Source organism: Chelonia mydas, chromosome 8 (genome assembly GCF_015237465.2).
Source record: "Chelonia mydas isolate rCheMyd1 chromosome 8, rCheMyd1.pri.v2, whole genome shotgun sequence".
NCBI lineage: Eukaryota > Metazoa > Chordata > Testudines > Cheloniidae > Chelonia > Chelonia mydas.
Genome location: NC_057854.1, coordinates 916,251 through 933,242, shown reverse-complemented (window position 1 = coordinate 933,242; position 16,992 = coordinate 916,251). Strand labels below are relative to the sequence as shown.

Genomic DNA, 16,992 nt, shown 5'->3' with positions numbered 1-16,992 from the left:
CATCGTGGGAGTGTATATGGTCCTTTTTCGGGAAGATTGGCTGATCAAGAACAGTGCTGGGTATGTGGAAAGGAATTGAGATCCTGGTGTGTGCGCTGAAGTAAGCATGGACCACTAATCTCCACGCTTGCTCCCCGGAGCCAAGCCACGGACAGAAGTCCCTTTGACCAGAGAGCCTCAAAGGTTTTGAATTGGCTCACAAGCTTCAGAATGCTCTCAAGCTGAAGGCAGCACTAAGGGCCTATCCTGAGGGTTTGCTGCAGCCTGGCATGGAAACCAGTCAAGAAAGTCTTATCTGCGGTACTAGAAGGAACAGGCAGAGCTTGGGATAAATGAGGTGACCTGATCCTCTCTCTACTTTTGCTTAAAGCTGAGGCTCAAAGCTCTGGCGTTGATTTTATTCTCCAGTGCACTTATCCAGTGAGCAACTTGAGAGCCAGTTCCCAGAGGCACCAGACTGGCTCACCTACACTGGGAGGGAAATGTCTAAGCTGGTCTCCTGCATTCCACCACCACCACATCAGACCCAGGCTCCCACCAGCTGTTGTCATAAGGCTAAGATCAGTCCTGAGTGGCTGGAGCTGCGTATTGTGGCAAGAGAGCACTGGGCCAGTCCTGGGCTTCTGTAAGCCAGGCAGGGGCAGGAAGTGGTGAAGGGGGCAGAGAGCTGTGAATCAGCCCAGCTGCCCTCCGGGTCAGTTCAGGCACCGCTTCTTCCAGGGGAGGGACAGATTTCAAGCTCTTCAGAGCCTTTGACTAAGCATCTCTACTAACTGAACTCAGCCTGGCTGTGCTGCAAGTGCAGAGGCGCCAGGGAACAGAGGAAGTTAGAGAGGCACAACAGTAACACAAATCACAGAGGGAGCCGGGGAGGATTGGTCCCTCCTCAGGGACAGCTGCAGTGAGCTGGAGGAGGGTGAAAACCTTGGTGCTGGGAGCCATGTCCTCATGCTACAGTAGGGGGTGCAGGTTCCTGGCCAGCTGCTGCTGAAGGGGGACATTCCTCCCTCCTGTGGCAGGTACATCTCCACAGGCACAGGTCCCAAAGCACAAGCTCTGTCAGCCCTGGCTTCCCCAAGAACACCCAACAGGCCTCATGGACTACAATGCACTTTATTTACATTTGTATAACTTAATAGAAGCCATTTAAGTAACCTACAAAGAATCAGGCAACATATCCCATGGAAAACATTGGCCACAGCTACACATGACCTGAGCTGCAAGGAGCCGGCTGGGGAAAGCAGCTATTCCAAACACTCTTCACTAATGTGCAGGCGCCTGGTGTCCGTCACAAGGCAGCAGAGTCCTGCCAAAAGTGGAACAGAGTCCGTCTCTCCTCTAGGACCACAGCAGCTTTGCTTGTCAAGTCCCATGGAGGGGAGAGCCAGGCACGGGGATCCCGTACTCCAGGGTGCCTGGCATTCCCTACAGCTTACGTACAGCAGGCAGAAAACAAACAGTCCGAAGAGCAGGAACTGCCACCCCAGCAGGCTGGCTTTATTTTGGCAGCAGGAGGTGCGTTCAGTGGTGGCAGCAGCTGTAGAAGTAGGTGCTGCTCTTCTGGCTCAGGTCTACGCCTTCACCCTCTGAAAAGAGAAGACGAGTGAAAGGGGGCTGCTGCCTCTTCGGTGCCCCGCTCAGCTGGATGCTCGGTTTCAGCCCACAGAATCAGTAGCCACCATTCCAGCCTGCTTGCCAGCCCTTTTACTAAACTAAGGACATGACGGTGGGCACCAGGTTGCGCCAGACAGAGCTTAGGGCAGACACATAAGTGGAACAGGTCTTAGAATCCATTTCTCTAATCACAGCCCCTTGAATCAGGGAGCCCTCAAACTAAAGAACAATCCTGCAGGGTTTCCTGCTGATCTTCTGGGTTAGGCCCCGGTGGGCCCATGCCCAGGAACATGCCTGCCTGCTTCCTCTTCCACACCAGCCCCCCTCCCAGGGCTGAGGAACGCATGGCCGAGCGCACCCCCTGGGCAGGGCAGGACAGGAGCGAGACCTGCCCGTAGAGCACGGGATAGGAAATGCAACTGACCCAACGAAAACTAAAGAGGAGTGTTTCTCTCCAGCCTTTCTGCTCTAGTCACCCTGGAACAGATGGAAGTGGGATTTTCAAGTTGACAGCAGCCCTTTAAAATTCCAGCTAACTAGGAGCTCATCCTGCCAGCACCGTCCTCCATGGCACATGCCCCCTTCACCGTCAGACACCAACCTGTTCTCCCTGGCGCAGGCCCTTGGGCAATCCATCGTTCCCTGCACCCCAGTACACACAGGAGTCTTGCTCTCGTGTGCACTAGTGACTCTCCAGCAGCGTGTGGGGACATCAGTCCCTGCTAACAGATGGAGGCGAAGGGGGAGCCAGCACCCCCTGACCCATCTCCCTGCAGCCCAGCACCTCTGCTGCGAGCTGTGCTGACGGTGCAATGAAGGCTGCGTCCCTGCATCTCACCTCGGAGCCTCAGCAGAGGCAGCAAATGAAGAAAATGGGTCTGGATCAGCAGGGACCTGCTGCAGCACTGAGAACAGATCCTGCAGGGACTCTGGGGGAAGCGGCAGCCAGGCCGCCGCTCCTTGCACGCCGGCAGCTCAGAAAACACCCAACCTCTGAACCACCACGACCCTTGCGAGGGAGCAAACGCCCTGAACGTAGGCCTGGGCTGAACTGGGAGCATTAACGAAGGGGAAGTGCCACCCGTGGGCTCCCCTCAGGCAGCATGACAAACCTACCCCAGCTGGAGAATGAGCGGAAAGGTTTCACGCCCACTGACTCAGCTGGTGCGTGGGTCGCAAGGCAGCAGGTCCTGTCCTGCCACTCACCTGTCATCACCTGGAAGGCCATGAGCTGGACATAATCCTCAGCCACCTTCTGAAACAGCTCATCTGGGACAGGAAGGGGAGAATGAGGGCTTCCTCCGCACTCCTAGCACAAGCTGCGCTGGGGCCGGGCTCCCAGGAGGAGACTGTTGCCCAGTGTGGGGCACTGATGAGAAGCCCGGGGCAGGGCAGACAGCCCGCTGCAGGGAACTTCACTTGAGCCACTGCACTCACCCTCCAGCACTAGAGGAGTGGGGCAGAATCTGCTTCACCACGGAGGGAGCCAAAGGGGCAAGGGCCAGGTGTGACCCACACCTGCCTTCTCCTGTAATGCTTATGTGCAGCCCAGGGTCCCAGCATGGAGCCCAGCCAGTGCATGGCATTATGGGACTTGTGGTCTCCACAGCCTGCTCCCTGCATTAGCCCTGATAGGACAGACAAGTAATTATGCTAAACTTCTTCCCACTCCTGGTCAGCAGGCGCTCTGCCCCCCTCCCCTCCCTCCCTGGCATTGCTCTCCCACAAACCCCGTCAGCAGCCAGCTCCCAAGCACACCTTGGGGTGGGTGCACAGGACATGTTTAGGTAGGAAGATGGCCAAGACAGCGACCCCTTAACCTGTACGGCCACCCCCGCAGCCTGCAGTGGCTGCTGCTGCTCTCCAGGCACCCGCCAGGGGCAACTCACCTACGCTCTGGCCTGTCTTACTGGAGGTTTCGAAGAGCTCAGCCTTAATCTCTGCAACACAAACAGGTTAGTGCCAGAGGGTGCCTGTGTTGTGTGCATCAGGGCTAGTGGCAGTGGGGGGGGGAGGCTCCCCGCCGCCACCCCCAGGATTCCTCCTGGTAACCACCCTGAAGCAAGGGCTGCTGCCAGAGTCACAAAGGCAGCCAGCAGGCAGAACAAGCTGGCTCCAGCCCCTCCGCAAGGAGAGGAAGTGCCGCTTCTGCCCAGCTCCTCGCCACACCCTAGCTGGCTTGGTGCAACTTGTCAGCACTATCTCCCACCAGCCGGCACACTGACCAGCCCAAGACTCTCCTGTGGGGGGAGACACGCTCTGAACGTGGCACAGCGTGGGCAGGGCACAGGCTCAGCAGCGAGCAGCTCCCACCGTGACATTCCCAGCTCCTGCTTAACTCCCCCCAGGAGTGTGGGAAAACTAACGGGAAATCAAGCCAAGACCTTCCCTTTCATAGAATATCAGGGTTGGAAAGGACCTCAGGAGGTCATCTAGTCCAACCCCCTGCTCAAAGCAGGACCAATCCCCAACTAAATCAGTCAAGCCGGGCCTTAAAAACCTCAAAGGAAGGAGATTCCACCACCTCCCTAGGTAACCCCTTCCAGGGCTTCACCACCCTCCTAGTGAAAGTTTTTCCTAATATCCAGCCTAAACCTCCCCCACTGCAACTTGAGACCATTACTCCTTGTTCTGTCATCTGCCACCACTGAGAACAGCCTAGCTCCATCCTCTCTGGAACCCCCCTTCAGGTAGTTGAAAGCAGCTATCAAATCCCCCCTCACTCTTCTCTTCTGCAGACTAAACAAGCCCAGTTCCCTCAGCCTCTCCTCATAAGTCATGTGCTCCGGCCCCGTGATCATTTTTGTTGCCCTTCGCTGGACGCTTTCCAATTTGTCCACATCCCTTCTGTCGTGTGGGGCCCAAAACTGGACACAGTACTCCAGGTGTGGCCTCACCAGTGCTGAATAGAGGGGAATAATCACGTCCCTTGATCTGCTGGCAATGCTCCTACTAATGCAGTCCACTACGCCATTGGCCTTCTTGGCAGCAAGGGCACATGTTGACTCATATCCAGCTTCTCGTCCTTTCATCTCCCCTCGGCTCCAGCTCTGCAGGTGAACGCTGGCTCCCCTGTTGATACTGGCCAGAGCCAAAGACTCTGCCCGCTGAGCTGGGACTAACATGACAGGCGGCCAGCACCTGACTGGCATAAAGCGAAGCTAAGAGCAGAGCACGGTGGGGTGGTGCTTGGGACTCCAGAGCGCCATCTCCCCTTGAGCACGACAGGGAGCAGCAGGGCAGAGCCGTGTGCTCCGCGGAAAGGCAGAGACGTACCGTCTGCGTAATCCTGCACATCATGGAAGTCAATGCCCCGCTTCTTCCTGTCCTCTTCCAACAGGTCGCTCTTGGTGCCACACAGATAGATCCGGCAGTTCTGGAGCAAGGAGAGAACAGGGCAGTCATCCTGCAGAGACTGCTCAGAGAGAACAGCTTACAGGCACCCCTAGGAAACCCCCCATGCGTGCACTCTCCCCAAGCACGCTTCCCACACAAGCCACAATCACCTCGCCGCACCCACATAGCAACATGCCACACCACAAGGCCTTGCCCCCGCTCAGTCACATACTGACCCCCATACAGGCGTGTGCAGACTGCCCCGGTGCGCCTGCACACCCGCTGCCGGGAGCACAGCACCTGGGGCAGACACCCCCGCCAGCAGAAGGACAGGTGGGGAAGCCCCAAGCCTTATGCTGGGCTGAGTGCGGTGGGGCTCTCACTGCCCTGGCCACTTCTGGAACCAGCTCCTCAAAGGAAGGAAAATCCCTCCAACTGTTCACCCACTCAGCGTCTCCAGAAGGAAAGCGTGAACTAACCCCCCCGCCCAGAGCTCCAGGCTGGGAGCAGAGAGCAACTCACCTCCTCAAAGTTCTGCAGCTCGGTCACCCAGAACTTAGCTCGCTGAAAGCTGCTGCTATCTGTGAGATCTAGGAGATGGGAGAAGTCAGCCCTGCCCTGCCCAGTGCATTCTCCCCAGCTAGCCCCACCCCAAGCCGCGGCCTGCCCTGTGCCTGCAGGGAGTGCAGCAAGACCCCCAACCAGCAAGGACAGAGGCCCCGGGGAGGAGTCGTTCCGCTCAGAGTTGAACACAGCTTCGGCAGCCCTGGAGACCCTCTCAGGTGGCCAGAAAGCTGCCTCGATGCTGGGGGTGTGGGAAGGTGCCACCCTCCACCCTGGTATCTGAGCCCCTCCTTGTGTTTAGGGTAACATTGAAAATTCCCCCCTTCCAGGAATTAAAGAAATAGACAGGAGCTAGCAGCATACTGCCAGGGGCCTCTGCCTCCACTGCTCAGACGGGCTGGGAGTGGATTGCCTCATTTCCTACAGAGGGAGCTCCCTCAGGGCCTGGCAGGCCAGCCCCTCTCCCCACTACAGACTAGTGCCAGCGCACGCTCTGGGGTGAGGAGCACCTTGCCAGGTGCTGGGAATAGCACAGCTGCAGGGACAGCCAGGCGCCCTGGGCAAAGCCCTTACCGTAACACACAATGGCAGCTCTGGCCCCTCGGTAGTATATCCGACTCATGGCCTCGTACCGCTCCGACCCAGCTGTGTCCTAGGAAGAACAATAGAACAGTCATCCCTTTCCGTGCCCCATGGGTGAGAGCCCCAGCCTGGCTCTGTGCCTCCCGCCCAGCCAGGGAGTGCCCAGCCAAGCTGAGGCACCAGCAACAAGAGAACAGGGACAGTTACCCGAGCTAGGACTTAGAGATGGCCACGGGAGAAGCCAGCTGCTCAATGGCGCTCCATGCAGAGCCCCCAGCTGCCAGGACACCCTTTCCCACAGCAGTTTCCAATCCGAAAGTGGGGAAAGGCCCACAGGTTTCTAAGCACCTAGAGCTGTGGGCTTCTGGCAAGGTCGTGAAGCTGTTTCAGATCAGACTTACCCAGATCCCCAAGGTTACTGTCCGGCCCCCAACGGACATCACTTTGGCCACAAACGCAGCCCCGATCGTCTAAACAGAAACAGAAGGGATGGACGCAGCAGTTCGCTCAGCATTTCCTGGTCCCTCAGGCTTCGCCTCTCAGCTTGCCCATCCCAAGCGCCCCGTAGAGGGACAGTGGGTTTTATGAGTCCCGGCCAGTCTCCCTACTAGCCAACTCCCTCGCCCAAGCTCATTTGCACTAGGTGTCGTGTGACTCTTTGGACAGTTCCCCTTTGTTTCTAGTCGTGGCCACTGATTCTCAAGCACTGATCCAAGGCGCTTGGATGTGTTTGGGCTATAAACAAAACCTTCCGCTGGAATTTCAAAGGAGTCTTTGCAAAGCTTTCTACCTGTAGGCAAGAAGAGCCAGGCTGTGGGGTGAGGGGCCAGATGGAGCCAGGCTGTGGGGTGAGGGGCCAGATGCAGCCAGGGAGCCAGACCCGCCTCCAGAGACCTGGCCAATGTTCTGCTCCCAGTTGCTGGCATCCCAGCTGTGAGGAATCGCATGCAACTCAGCTGCCTTGTGATAATTATCAAGGTCCCCTTTAGCCATTCGAGTCCCCATGAGTGGGGCGGGCAGCCTGCCTCCTCCCAGGGGGATCCCCCAGGCAGCTTGGGCAGAGGGGCATGCTTACGTTTTGATAGGGTCCAACGAGGAAGCGGTTGTGGACATATCTCTCCACCAGGCTGGTCTTGCCCACATACTCCTTCCCCAGCATTACTACTTTGACATCCACACGCTGCCCACTCATTCTCCAGCCACTGCCAGCCTGGGCCCGAGCCAAGGGCTTCCCTCTGGTGCCTGCAGCTGGATCCCAGGCCCCCTTCGCGAGCTCACTCTACCTGCCTTAGCGAGAGAGCCGGCCAGCGCCGGGGCTCCGTACGCAGCCAAGGAAAGAGAGTCAAGCGGAGAATTTCACCTGCAGCAAGGAGACACCAAGGAAGGGATGAGCTGACACTACAGACCGTGGGCAGGAAACCGCTGCCTTTGCCAAGCCAGCTACAGCCTCCCGCATGGCGACAGCCGCAGGCCCATGGAAGCCACGGGCTGGGCGGCCACAGGACACGACGAGGCACTCGCCGAAGGGCAAGGAGCTGTGCAACGCACGGCCCTGGCCACCCGCAGCACCGACATCACGGGCTCCGCGCGGGGCCCCGAGGCTGCCGTACAGCTCAGGGGAAGGCGGCAACCAAGAATCCCGGGGCTCAGAAACGGCACGAGGGAGTCCCGGGCCGCACGGCTGGCGGGCAGCCAAGGGGCTAGGGAGCAACAACCAAACTGTACGGGGGAAAGCAGGGCAGGAGCTGGGGGGTCATGGGGGCGGCATGGGACCAGAGGAAGCTGGGGGGAGGGGAGGAGCCTGACGAGGAGCTCGGGTGCGGGGGGGGGGGGGGGAACCGGAGACAGGAGTCTGGGGGACCGGTGGGGGGGGGGTCACAGGGTGGGAGGGAGCCTGGGGTGGACGGGGGGCTGAGGGTGGCGCCGGGGGGGGCCTGATAGGGCCTGGGGGCTCCCAAGCGGGTGGGAGCCAGGGGGCTGCAGGCAGAGTCGGGGAGGGGTCCTGGGGGGCAGTGGGTGGAGCTGGGGGGGGCCCGGGGAAGGAGCCGGAGGGGTCCCGGGGGGGCTGTGGGTGGAGCTGGGGGGGGCCCGGGGGGGCTGCGGGCGGAGCCGGGGGGGGCCCGGGAAGGATCCGGGGGGGCCCGGGGGGGCTGCGGGCGGAGCCAGGGGGGGTCCCGGGGGGGCTGGGGGTGGAGCCGGGGGGGGGCCCGGGGAAGGAGCCGGGGGGGCTGCGGGCGGAGCCGGGGGGGGGGCCCCGGGGGGGGCTGCGGGCGGAGCCGGGGGGGGGCCCGGGGAAGGAGCCGGGGGGGCTGCGGGCGGAGCCGGGGGGGGGCCCGGGGAGCTGCGGGCGGAGCCGGGGGGGGGGCCCGGGGAAGGATCCGGGGGGGTCCCGGGGGGGCTGCGGGCGGAGCCGGGGGGGGGGCCCGGGGAAGGAGCCGGGGGGGGCCCGGGGAGCTGCGGGCGGAGCCGGGGGGGGCCCGGGGGGCTGCGGGCGGAAGGCCCCGCTCCCGGCTCACCTCGGCCGCATGGTGCCCGCGGCCCCGGAACCCGCGGCCCGACTCGGCGCCCGGCGCTGCGGGCCGCTCCCGGCTGCACTGGGGGGCGGGGCCGGGGGCGGGGCTCCGGGGACCGGAAGTGCGCGCGGGGCGGGAGGCGGAAGCGGGCGAGCGCGCGGCCTGTCCCGGAAGCGGCTGCCGCGTCCCCTCCCCCGCGGGGCGCCGGGCGGGGCGGGCCGGCGAGCCCATGGGGAAGCACTGCGCGAGCCTGGGCGTCCTCCGCGGGCCCTGGGACCAAGTGTTCGCCGCCTTCTGGCAGCGCTACCCGAACCCCTACAGGTGAGCGCCCCCCCGCGGCACCGGGACCCCCCCGGGACCCCGCCCCCCCCCCGCGGCACCCCCCGCACCGGGACCCCGGCCCCCCGCCCCGTGACCCCCCCCCGCACCGGGACCCCGGCACCCCCCCCCGCGGCACCCCCCCCGCACCGGGACCCCCCCCCGCACCGGGACCCCGGCCCCCCCGCGGCACCCCCCCGCCCCGTGACACCCCCCCGCACCGGGACCCCGGCCCCCCCGCGGCACCCCCCCGCCCCGTGACACCCCCCCCGCACCGGGACCCCGGCCCTCCGCGGCACCCCCCCCGCCCCGTGACCCTGACCCTTTTTCCGGCACCGGGACCCCCCACCTCCCCTCGCACCAGGACCCCCTCCTCCCCCCGGCAGCCCCCGCGGGACCCCGACCCCCCCCACCGGCACCCCGCCACCCCCCGGCGCCACCCCCCCGCACCACCCCGACCCCCCCCATGGCACCAGGACCACGCCCCGGCATCGGCACCCCATCTCTCTCTCCCATTCCCCCACCTCTGCGCCAGGACCCCCCACACCCACCTCCGGCACCCCCCACACACCGGGACCCCACATCTCTCTCCCATCCCCCTCCTCCGGCGGGCGCCCCCCACGCCATCCTGACCCCACACCCACCTCTGGAACCCACCGACACCCCCCTTTTCCCCCACTGGCCCCCCCTCCCCACCCCGGCGCCCCCCCACAGCGGTAGGGCGTGGGTACAAGGAGCCCGCTCCCCAGGCAGCTCTGGGTCGGTGTCCAGCACTGTTTGCTGCCCATGTTTTCTCTGTGCTGAGCCCCTCCTCTCGCGGGCTGGAGGGGCCTGCGTGGGGGGTGGCCCTGTGGCCTCTTCCTGCTGCTGGCCCTGGGCAGCGAGCGTGCCCCACCGGTGCCCTGCACTGCTTGCTGTGCCGGACCCCACGGAGCCACTGCGAGGGGCAGTGGTGGGCCTAGACTCCAGCGTTTTGTTGGCAGGCCCCTGGCAGGGAAGGGAGATCTGTGTCGTGTGCCAGCCCTTCGCTGAGGCGGGGGGCTGGGTCTGCTGAGACATTTGTCCCCAGCCCCTTGTCCTGCTTATGGCTCAAGGGCGCACGCACGCACACACACACGGTGCCCACGCACACTCATTCCCGGGACCATCCGCCCTGGAGCTGGCTTGATGCGCCCGGCGTTTCTACTCAGCAAAAGCCAGTTCGGTGACCGTCTCTGCTGCGCCTGTGGGATCCGCTGCCTGTTTCCAAGGTGTGGTCTGCCAGAACCACAGGTCTCTTGCATTGCACCACGTGCCAGGCAGCCACTCCCTCTGAAACCAGGATGTCTCCTATCAGAAACTCCTTCCATTGCTCACATGAGCTTCCCTGGCCACCTCTCTGGCTCGGGAACGTTTGATTATCCTCCTGCAGGTTCCCTGGTGGGTCCTCCCGCATCCCAAAGATCCTAGCGTGCATTAGCCTTTAAACCCAGCTGTTGCTGTGCCCACTGCTGACATGCAGCGACTTCTGGGGTGATATGCAGTAGCTGTTGAATAGCCGCACACTAAGGTTACAAAGCTCCTGGGGCCAGGAAGTGAACTGAAATGACATGGCCAACGTATTATTGTCATTTTACAAAGTGTCTGTGGCCCAGCACTGGGGTGTGTTTTGGAAGGAGATGCAGGAGCTCTGAGTTCATGCTTAGGTTCTCCACACTGGGCCGTAGCATCCTGGGGTGTCATTGTTATGGAGTAGTTGCCCCACAGGCGTTGGTTTGCATGCACCCCGTCTTTTCACAGTTCCTCACCTGCCAGCACAATAGTGTCTCCCCTGGGCCTGTGGGGGCTGCTACGAGGCGGGCCAGGCCAAGCCTTCTAATCATGCATTGTCACCACTGTCCCCTCTCTCTGGTCTCCCCACACGCAGCTTGGGCTGGAGCTGAGCACAGAGTGAGCCGGGCCCCATCCCTGGCCTGGGCCAGCCATTGCTGAGAGACCCACCCAGTCCGCTACTCCCCTCCAGGATGGGGCCAGCCGGTAACCCCCCCCATGAGCTGCGTCAGCAGGGAGGTGGAATTGGGGATGCTGGCACAGCTTGGCTCCCCTGGAATTTCTGTGAAATGAAAACCCAGTGATATCTCGAATGATTAAATGCCCAGGGCCTCTCCATTAGCAAAGAGCACGCCTGGCCCCGTTCTGGGGCACGGGGTCAGTACTGCGTAGGAGGAGAGAGTGCCTTTGAATCACCCACACTGCTACATCTAGTCCTGCTTTGGGGCCAGTACTGACTCCTAGGGGAGAGCGCCTCCTACTGACTCGTCTGCACGCTCCCTGCTGCACCGTGTTTTGCTTGGGTGTCTCCCATTCAGATAGTGACCCAGCACTAGCCATGCTCAGCAACCAGGATCTGACTGGGTCCCAGCACAGAGCGCTGGGGGACAGGAGGCACAGACTTAAGCCTGACATCCACCCTCCTCCCCTTGCCTTCCTCACCCAGCAAACATGTCCTGACAGAAGACATTGTGCACCGGGAGGTGACAGCGGACCAGAAGCTGCTCTCCAGGCGGCTCCTGACCAAGACCAACAGGATGCCGCGGTGGGCAGAGCGCTTCTTTCCTGCTAACGTCGCCCGCTCTGTGTACATCCTGGAAGATTCCATTGTGGACCCGCAGAACCGAACCATGACCACGTACACCTGGAACATTAATCATGCACGTCTTATGGTGAGTGGCAAGGGCAGCAAGCAGCGAACCGGACCACAAACGCTGCTGCCTGAGGTAACCCAGCTCCTTCGCCCCAGAGCCGTCTGGTCCCCTCAGTCCAGCGTGCATGGGCAGTGGGAGCACGGAGCCGATGCGGCTGTCGTCTCCTGCAGGTGGTGGAGGAGCGCTGTGTTTACCGCGTGAACCCAGAGAACAGCAGCTGGACTGAAGTCAAACGGGAAGCATGGGTCTCCTCCAGTCTGTTTGGCGTCTCCCGAGCCATCCAGGTGAGTGGCTGCCATGTTCAGTGCGTCCCCAGAAGCCTGATACACCCTGACGCTGCGAGCACCAGCCCTGTGGCCGACAGAGGCTGATTCTCTTGGGTGCCTAGGTAGCAGCCCCAGGGACCCCCCGGCGCAGGGAGGAGGGAGGCTTGCGGCTCTGCTCTCTCGTTGCAGGAGTTTGGCCTGGCCAGGTTCCAGAGCAACGTGACCAAGAGCACCAGGGGCTTTGAATACGTGCTGGCTAAACTGCAAGGTGAGCCCCCCCCAGGGACTGGTGAGCCCCCCCCCCCCGGGGACTGGTGAGCCCCCCCCCCCGGGGACTGGTGAGCCCCCCCCCCCGGGGACTGGTGAGCCCCCCCCCCCCCGGGGGACTGGTGAGCGCGCCCCCCCCCCCGGGGACTGGTGAGCGCCCCCCCCCCCCCGGGGACTGGTGAGCGCCCCCCCCCCCCCGGGGACTGGTGAGCGCGCCCCCCCCCCGGGGACTGGTGAGCCCCCCCCCCCCCCGGGGACTGGTGCGCCCCCCCCCCCCCCGGGGACTGGTGCGCGCCCCCCCCCCCCCCGGGGACTGGTGCGCCCCCCCCCCCCCCCCGGGGACTGGTGAGCGCCCCCCCCCCCGGGGACTGGTGAGCGCCCCCCCCCCCCGGGGACTGGTGAGCCCCCCCCCCCCGGGGACTGGTGAGCCCCCCCCCCCGGGGACTGGTGAGCCCCCCCCCCCGGGGACTGGTGAGCCCCCCCCCCCGGGGGACGGGTGAGCCCCCCCCCCCCCGGGGGACTGGTGAGCGCCCCCCCCCCCCGCGGGGACTGGTGAGCGCGCCCCCCCCCCCCGGGGACTGGTGAGCGCGCCCCCCCCCCCCCCGGGGACTGGTGAGCGCGCCCCCCCCCCCCGGGACTGGTGAGCGCGCCCCCCCCCCCGCTGGGGACTGGTGAGCGCGCCCCACCCCCCGCTGGGGACTGGTGAGCGCGCCCCCCCCCCCCGGGGACTGGTGAGCGCGCCCCCCCCCCCCCGGGGACTGGTGAGCGCGCCCCCCCCCCCCCGGGGACTGGTGAGCGCCCCCCCCCCCCCCGGGGACTGGTGAGCGCGCCCCCCCCCCCCGGGGACTGGTGAGCGCGCCCCCCCCCCCCCGGGGACTGGTGAGCGCGCCCCCCCCCCCCGGGGAACTGGTGAGCGCGCCCCCCCCCCCCCGGGGACTGGTGAGCGCGCCCCCCCCCCCCGGGGACTGGTTGAGCGCGCCCCCCCCCCCCCGGGGACTGGTGAGCGCGCCCCCCCCCCCCCCGGGGACTGGTGAGCGCGCCCCCACCCCCCCCCCCGGGACTGGTGAGCGCGCCCCCCCCCCCCCGGGACTGGTGAGCGCGCCCCCCCCCCCACCCCGGGACTGGTGAGCGCGCCCCCCCCCCCCCGGGACTGGTGAGCGCGCCCCCCCCCCCCGGGGACTGGTGAGCGCGCCCCCCCCCCCGGGGACTGGTGAGCGCGCCCCCCCCCCCCCCGGGGACTGGTGGAGCGCGCCCCCCCCCCCCCCCCGGGGACTGGTGAGCGCGCCCCCCCCCCCCCCCCGCTGGGGACTGGTGAGCGCGCCCCCCCCCCCCCGCTGGGGACTGGTGAGCGCGCCCCCCCCACCCCCCGCTGGGGACTGGTGAGCGCGCCCCCCCCCCCCCCCCCCCCGCTGGGGACTGGTGAGCGCGCCCCCCCCCCCCCGCTGGGGACTGGTGAGCGCCCCCCCCCCCCCCCGCTGGGGACTGGTGAGCGCGCCCCCACCCCCCCCGCTGGGGACTGGTGAGCGCGCCCCCCCCCCCCCCGCTGGGGACTGGTGAGCGCGCCCCCCCCCCCCCCCCGCTGGGGACTGGTGAGCGCGCCCCCCCCCCCCCCCCCGCTGGGGACTGGTGAGCGCGCCCCCCCCCCCCCCCGCTGGGGACTGGTGAGCGCGCCCCCCCCCCCCCCCCGCTGGGGACTGGTGAGCGCGCCCCCCCCCCCCCCCGCTGGGGACTGGTGAGCGCGCCCCCCCCCCCCCGCTGGGGACTGGTGAGCGCGCCCCCCCCCCCCCCGCTGGGGACTGGTGAGCGCGCCCCCCCCCCCCCGCTGGGGACTGGTGAGCGCGCCCCCCCCCCCCGCTGGGGACTGGTGAGCGCGCCCCCCCCCCCCGCTGGGGACTGGTGAGCCCCCCCCCCCCCCGGGGACTGGTGAGCGCGCCCCCCCCCCCGGGGACTGGTGAGCGCGCCCCCCCCCCCGGGGACTGGTGAGCGCGCCCCCCCCCCCGGGGGACTGGTGAGCGCGCCCCCCCCCCCGGGGACTGGTGAGCGCGCCCCCCCCCCCGGGGACTGGTGAGCGCGCCCCCCCCCCCGGGGACTGGTGAGCGCGCCCCCCCCCCCGGGGACTGGTGAGCGCCCCCCCCCCCCCCGGGGACTGGTGAGCGCCCCCCCCCCCCCGGGGACTGGTGAGCCCCCCCCCCCCCCCGCCCCCCGGGGACTGGTGAGCGCGCCCCCCCCCCCCCCGGGGACTGGTGAGCGCGCCCCCCCCCCCCCGGGGACTGGTGAGCGCGCCCCCCCCCCCCCCGGGGACTGGTGAGCGCGCCCCCCCCCCCCCCGGGGACTGGTGAGCGCCCCCCCCCCCCCCCGGGGACTGGTGAGCGCCCCCCCCCCCCCCCGGGGACTGGTGAGCGCCTTGGCCTCTGGGGACTGGTGAGTGCCCCCCCTCTGGGGACTCTGGCCTCTGGCGGGGCCTGCACTGGCAGCAGGTGGGTCTGGGGATGGCAACATGATTTTCCAGCCAAGTGTTGTTAATGGTGTCACAGCCCTGCAGCCACCTCTGGATTGCAGCTGCCCTCACCTCCCCCTGTGGGAGCTGGCCTGGTCCCCAGCCCCACATCCCTGAACATTTCTCTGCACCCCCCTCGGGGGGCACATCCCACAGTTTGGGGACCTCTGTTCTAGTGGGTTTAGCGGCTGGCCTGCAGCAAGGTGTGGGGAGGGTGGTTAAAAGGGCTCCCTGTGCTCAGGAGGTGGGTGAGAGGTTCCAGCAGTGTCAAGTGGGCGTGCGCTGCACCCACGAACCCGCCGGGAGACAGCCTGCCAATCGCAGCCTAATGAGGCACCTGGCCTGTGCCGCCAGGTCTCTCCCTGCTGCAGACCCTGAGGCTACACAGGGCATGCTCTAAGCAGATGCTATTGAAGCCAATAAAGGAACTGGCGCACACCCTGTTGTGCCAGGACACTGGCTCCAGCCCCAAAGAGGCTGTGACTGCTTGTGTCAGCCTGTTACCCAAGAGCAAGAGGAACCTTTCTATCAGGGCTGCAGCCCTCTGAGATCCTGGGCTATGGGGAGTGCAGGGGAGGAGCCCTGCTGGGCTACGCAGCTGGCTTACTCTTGCTCCTTGTAGGAGAAGCTCCCTCCAAGACGTTGGTGGAGACGGCGAAGGAGGCCACTGAGAAGGCCAAGGAGACAGCCTTAGCAGCCACAGAGAAAGCCAAGGACCTGGCCAGCAAGGCTGCCACCAAGAAGAAGCAGCAGTATGTGTGAGAAGCCAGCCCCCTTTGCTGCTGGCACGAGTGCAGAATAGCACTGGATAGCTCTGTCCCGCACCTCACAGCGGACAGGAGCCTCTCTAGAGTTTATATTTTTTAATTGAAACTGTACAAGTCTGACAATCAGCTGCAGCGAGATCCTTACTAAGGTGTAACTATCATTAAAGAATCTACTTCCACCAGGGGCTGGGCTGGACAATGACGGGCTGGCAGTGCGCCGCACAGGTTCCAGTAGTGGCCTGAGAATGGGGGTGTCTGGCCCCTAGCCCCACTGACCCTGCCAGACCAGCAGAGCACTGAGGGACAACCCTGTGGTCCTGACTGGAGCTCTGGCCAGCTGGGACCCACAGCAGCTTCCTGGGGCTGCTGCTTTGCTGAGGTGCAGGCTCTAGAGCTGCAGAAACTCCCATGGCAGATGCTCCCTTGCAGCACCTGTGATGGGCAGGCCCCTACCAGAGCTGTCTGCAAAGCAGGGGGAGCCCCATTCCCCACTGGAAGGCAAGCAGCACGCTTGCTTCCCTACTTACAATGAAGGCTTCTCTCTGTTCCGAGGGAGAGCTGGGTTGTCTCCTCCTCCCCTGAGTGCAGTATTTATTGCCCCAGCAGCAGAGCAAGGCGCCCTAGCACAACTCTGCATGCCACCTGCAGCAGCAGGCTGCTCCCACTCACAGAGGGTGACTGTCCCCTCTCCCACAGGCCCCATCCCGGCAGCTCCAGCCACTTTAGCTATTGGAAACCAGGCCAGGCAGCTCCCTCCCCATGCCAGCCAGTGAGGTTTAGGCCCCCTTGAAGCTGGCCAGGTGCTGCCAGGCTACGCCCCAGGGAGGCCTCAGCCTGGGAGTTCGTCTGGAAAAATGAATGCCAGACTTTGCACACCCCTTGCAGAGCCCTCCCTGCAGGAGCTGTGGCCCAAGGGGGTGGGAGGGCAGGGGCCTTTCCTGCAGGAGGCTCTGCAGCTGTAGCGAGGGGGGCATACTCTGCTGCGGCAGGCTCTGCAGAAGAAACAATCCTGGGACGAGAGCCCTTGGGAGTCGGTGTGGTGTGCTCCTGCAGGCCCTGCCCAGAGAGGGCTGTGTGGGGAGCCCTCGCTCAGGGCACCATCTGGCATAACCAAGATTTGCTGGAGCAGCTGTGTTCCCTGCCGGTGCTGAAACTGGCCAGTCCTTCCCCGTCACTGCCACCTCATGCCAGTCCTTCCACATCCGTCTCGGCCTCGGGGCGGGAAAAGGCAGCCCTAGCTGGAGCTGCTGGAGATGCCTGGGCCCAGCCGGCCAAGCCACGAGAGGGCCCATTCACAGCCCCCTGCCGGGCCCAGCCCCTACAGCTGCAGATGCATGGAAGCCGCTGTGGGATTCTGGGGTGAGGAGTAAAGAAGCCTCCCTGGGGGAGCAGGGCTTGGGCCTCTCTGCCCTGGCTCAGGGTGTGGGGCAGAGGATTCTGTTACCAGCACAGCTGCAGCCAGGGGAGGGGCCGGCCCAGCCCTGGGGTTCTGTGGCATTGACTTTGGTCACTGCTTGTGAGAGAGCCTGGAGGAGTCCACGGCCTTGGCCCTGATTCCCTGGCTGCTGGGAGCAGAGAGCAGCT

General features: G+C 65.4%; 2 protein-coding genes across 3 annotated transcripts; one reads left to right on the top strand and one right to left on the bottom strand.

The window, feature by feature from the left end:
- Positions 1-1,097: 1,097 nt before the first annotated feature.
- Positions 1,098-8,757, bottom strand: RAB24 (RAB24, member RAS oncogene family). 2 transcript variants are annotated; one of them, XM_037905999.2, is made up of 9 exons: positions 8,613-8,757; positions 7,172-7,456; positions 6,498-6,566; positions 6,088-6,166; positions 5,473-5,540; positions 4,891-4,990; positions 3,504-3,554; positions 2,821-2,883; positions 1,098-1,586 (listed from the first exon to the last, which is right to left on the bottom strand). In XM_037905999.2, the coding sequence occupies exons 2-9, from the start codon at positions 7,286-7,288 to the stop codon at positions 1,522-1,524; spliced, it is 612 nt and encodes a 203-aa protein (XP_037761927.1). In that variant the 5' UTR covers positions 7,289-7,456; positions 8,613-8,757; the 3' UTR covers positions 1,098-1,521. The 2 variants fall into 2 exon arrangements, with proteins under 2 accessions (XP_037761927.1, XP_037761928.1); XM_037906000.2 differs by lacking the exon at positions 6,498-6,566.
- Positions 8,758-8,790: 33 nt separating this feature from the next.
- Positions 8,791-15,587, top strand: PRELID1 (PRELI domain containing 1). The gene is made up of 5 exons (XM_037905998.2): positions 8,791-8,930; positions 11,404-11,629; positions 11,782-11,895; positions 12,067-12,145; positions 15,264-15,587. The coding sequence occupies exons 1-5, from the start codon at positions 8,839-8,841 to the stop codon at positions 15,401-15,403; spliced, it is 651 nt and encodes a 216-aa protein (XP_037761926.1). The 5' UTR covers positions 8,791-8,838; the 3' UTR covers positions 15,404-15,587.
- Positions 15,588-16,992: the final 1,405 nt, after the last annotated feature.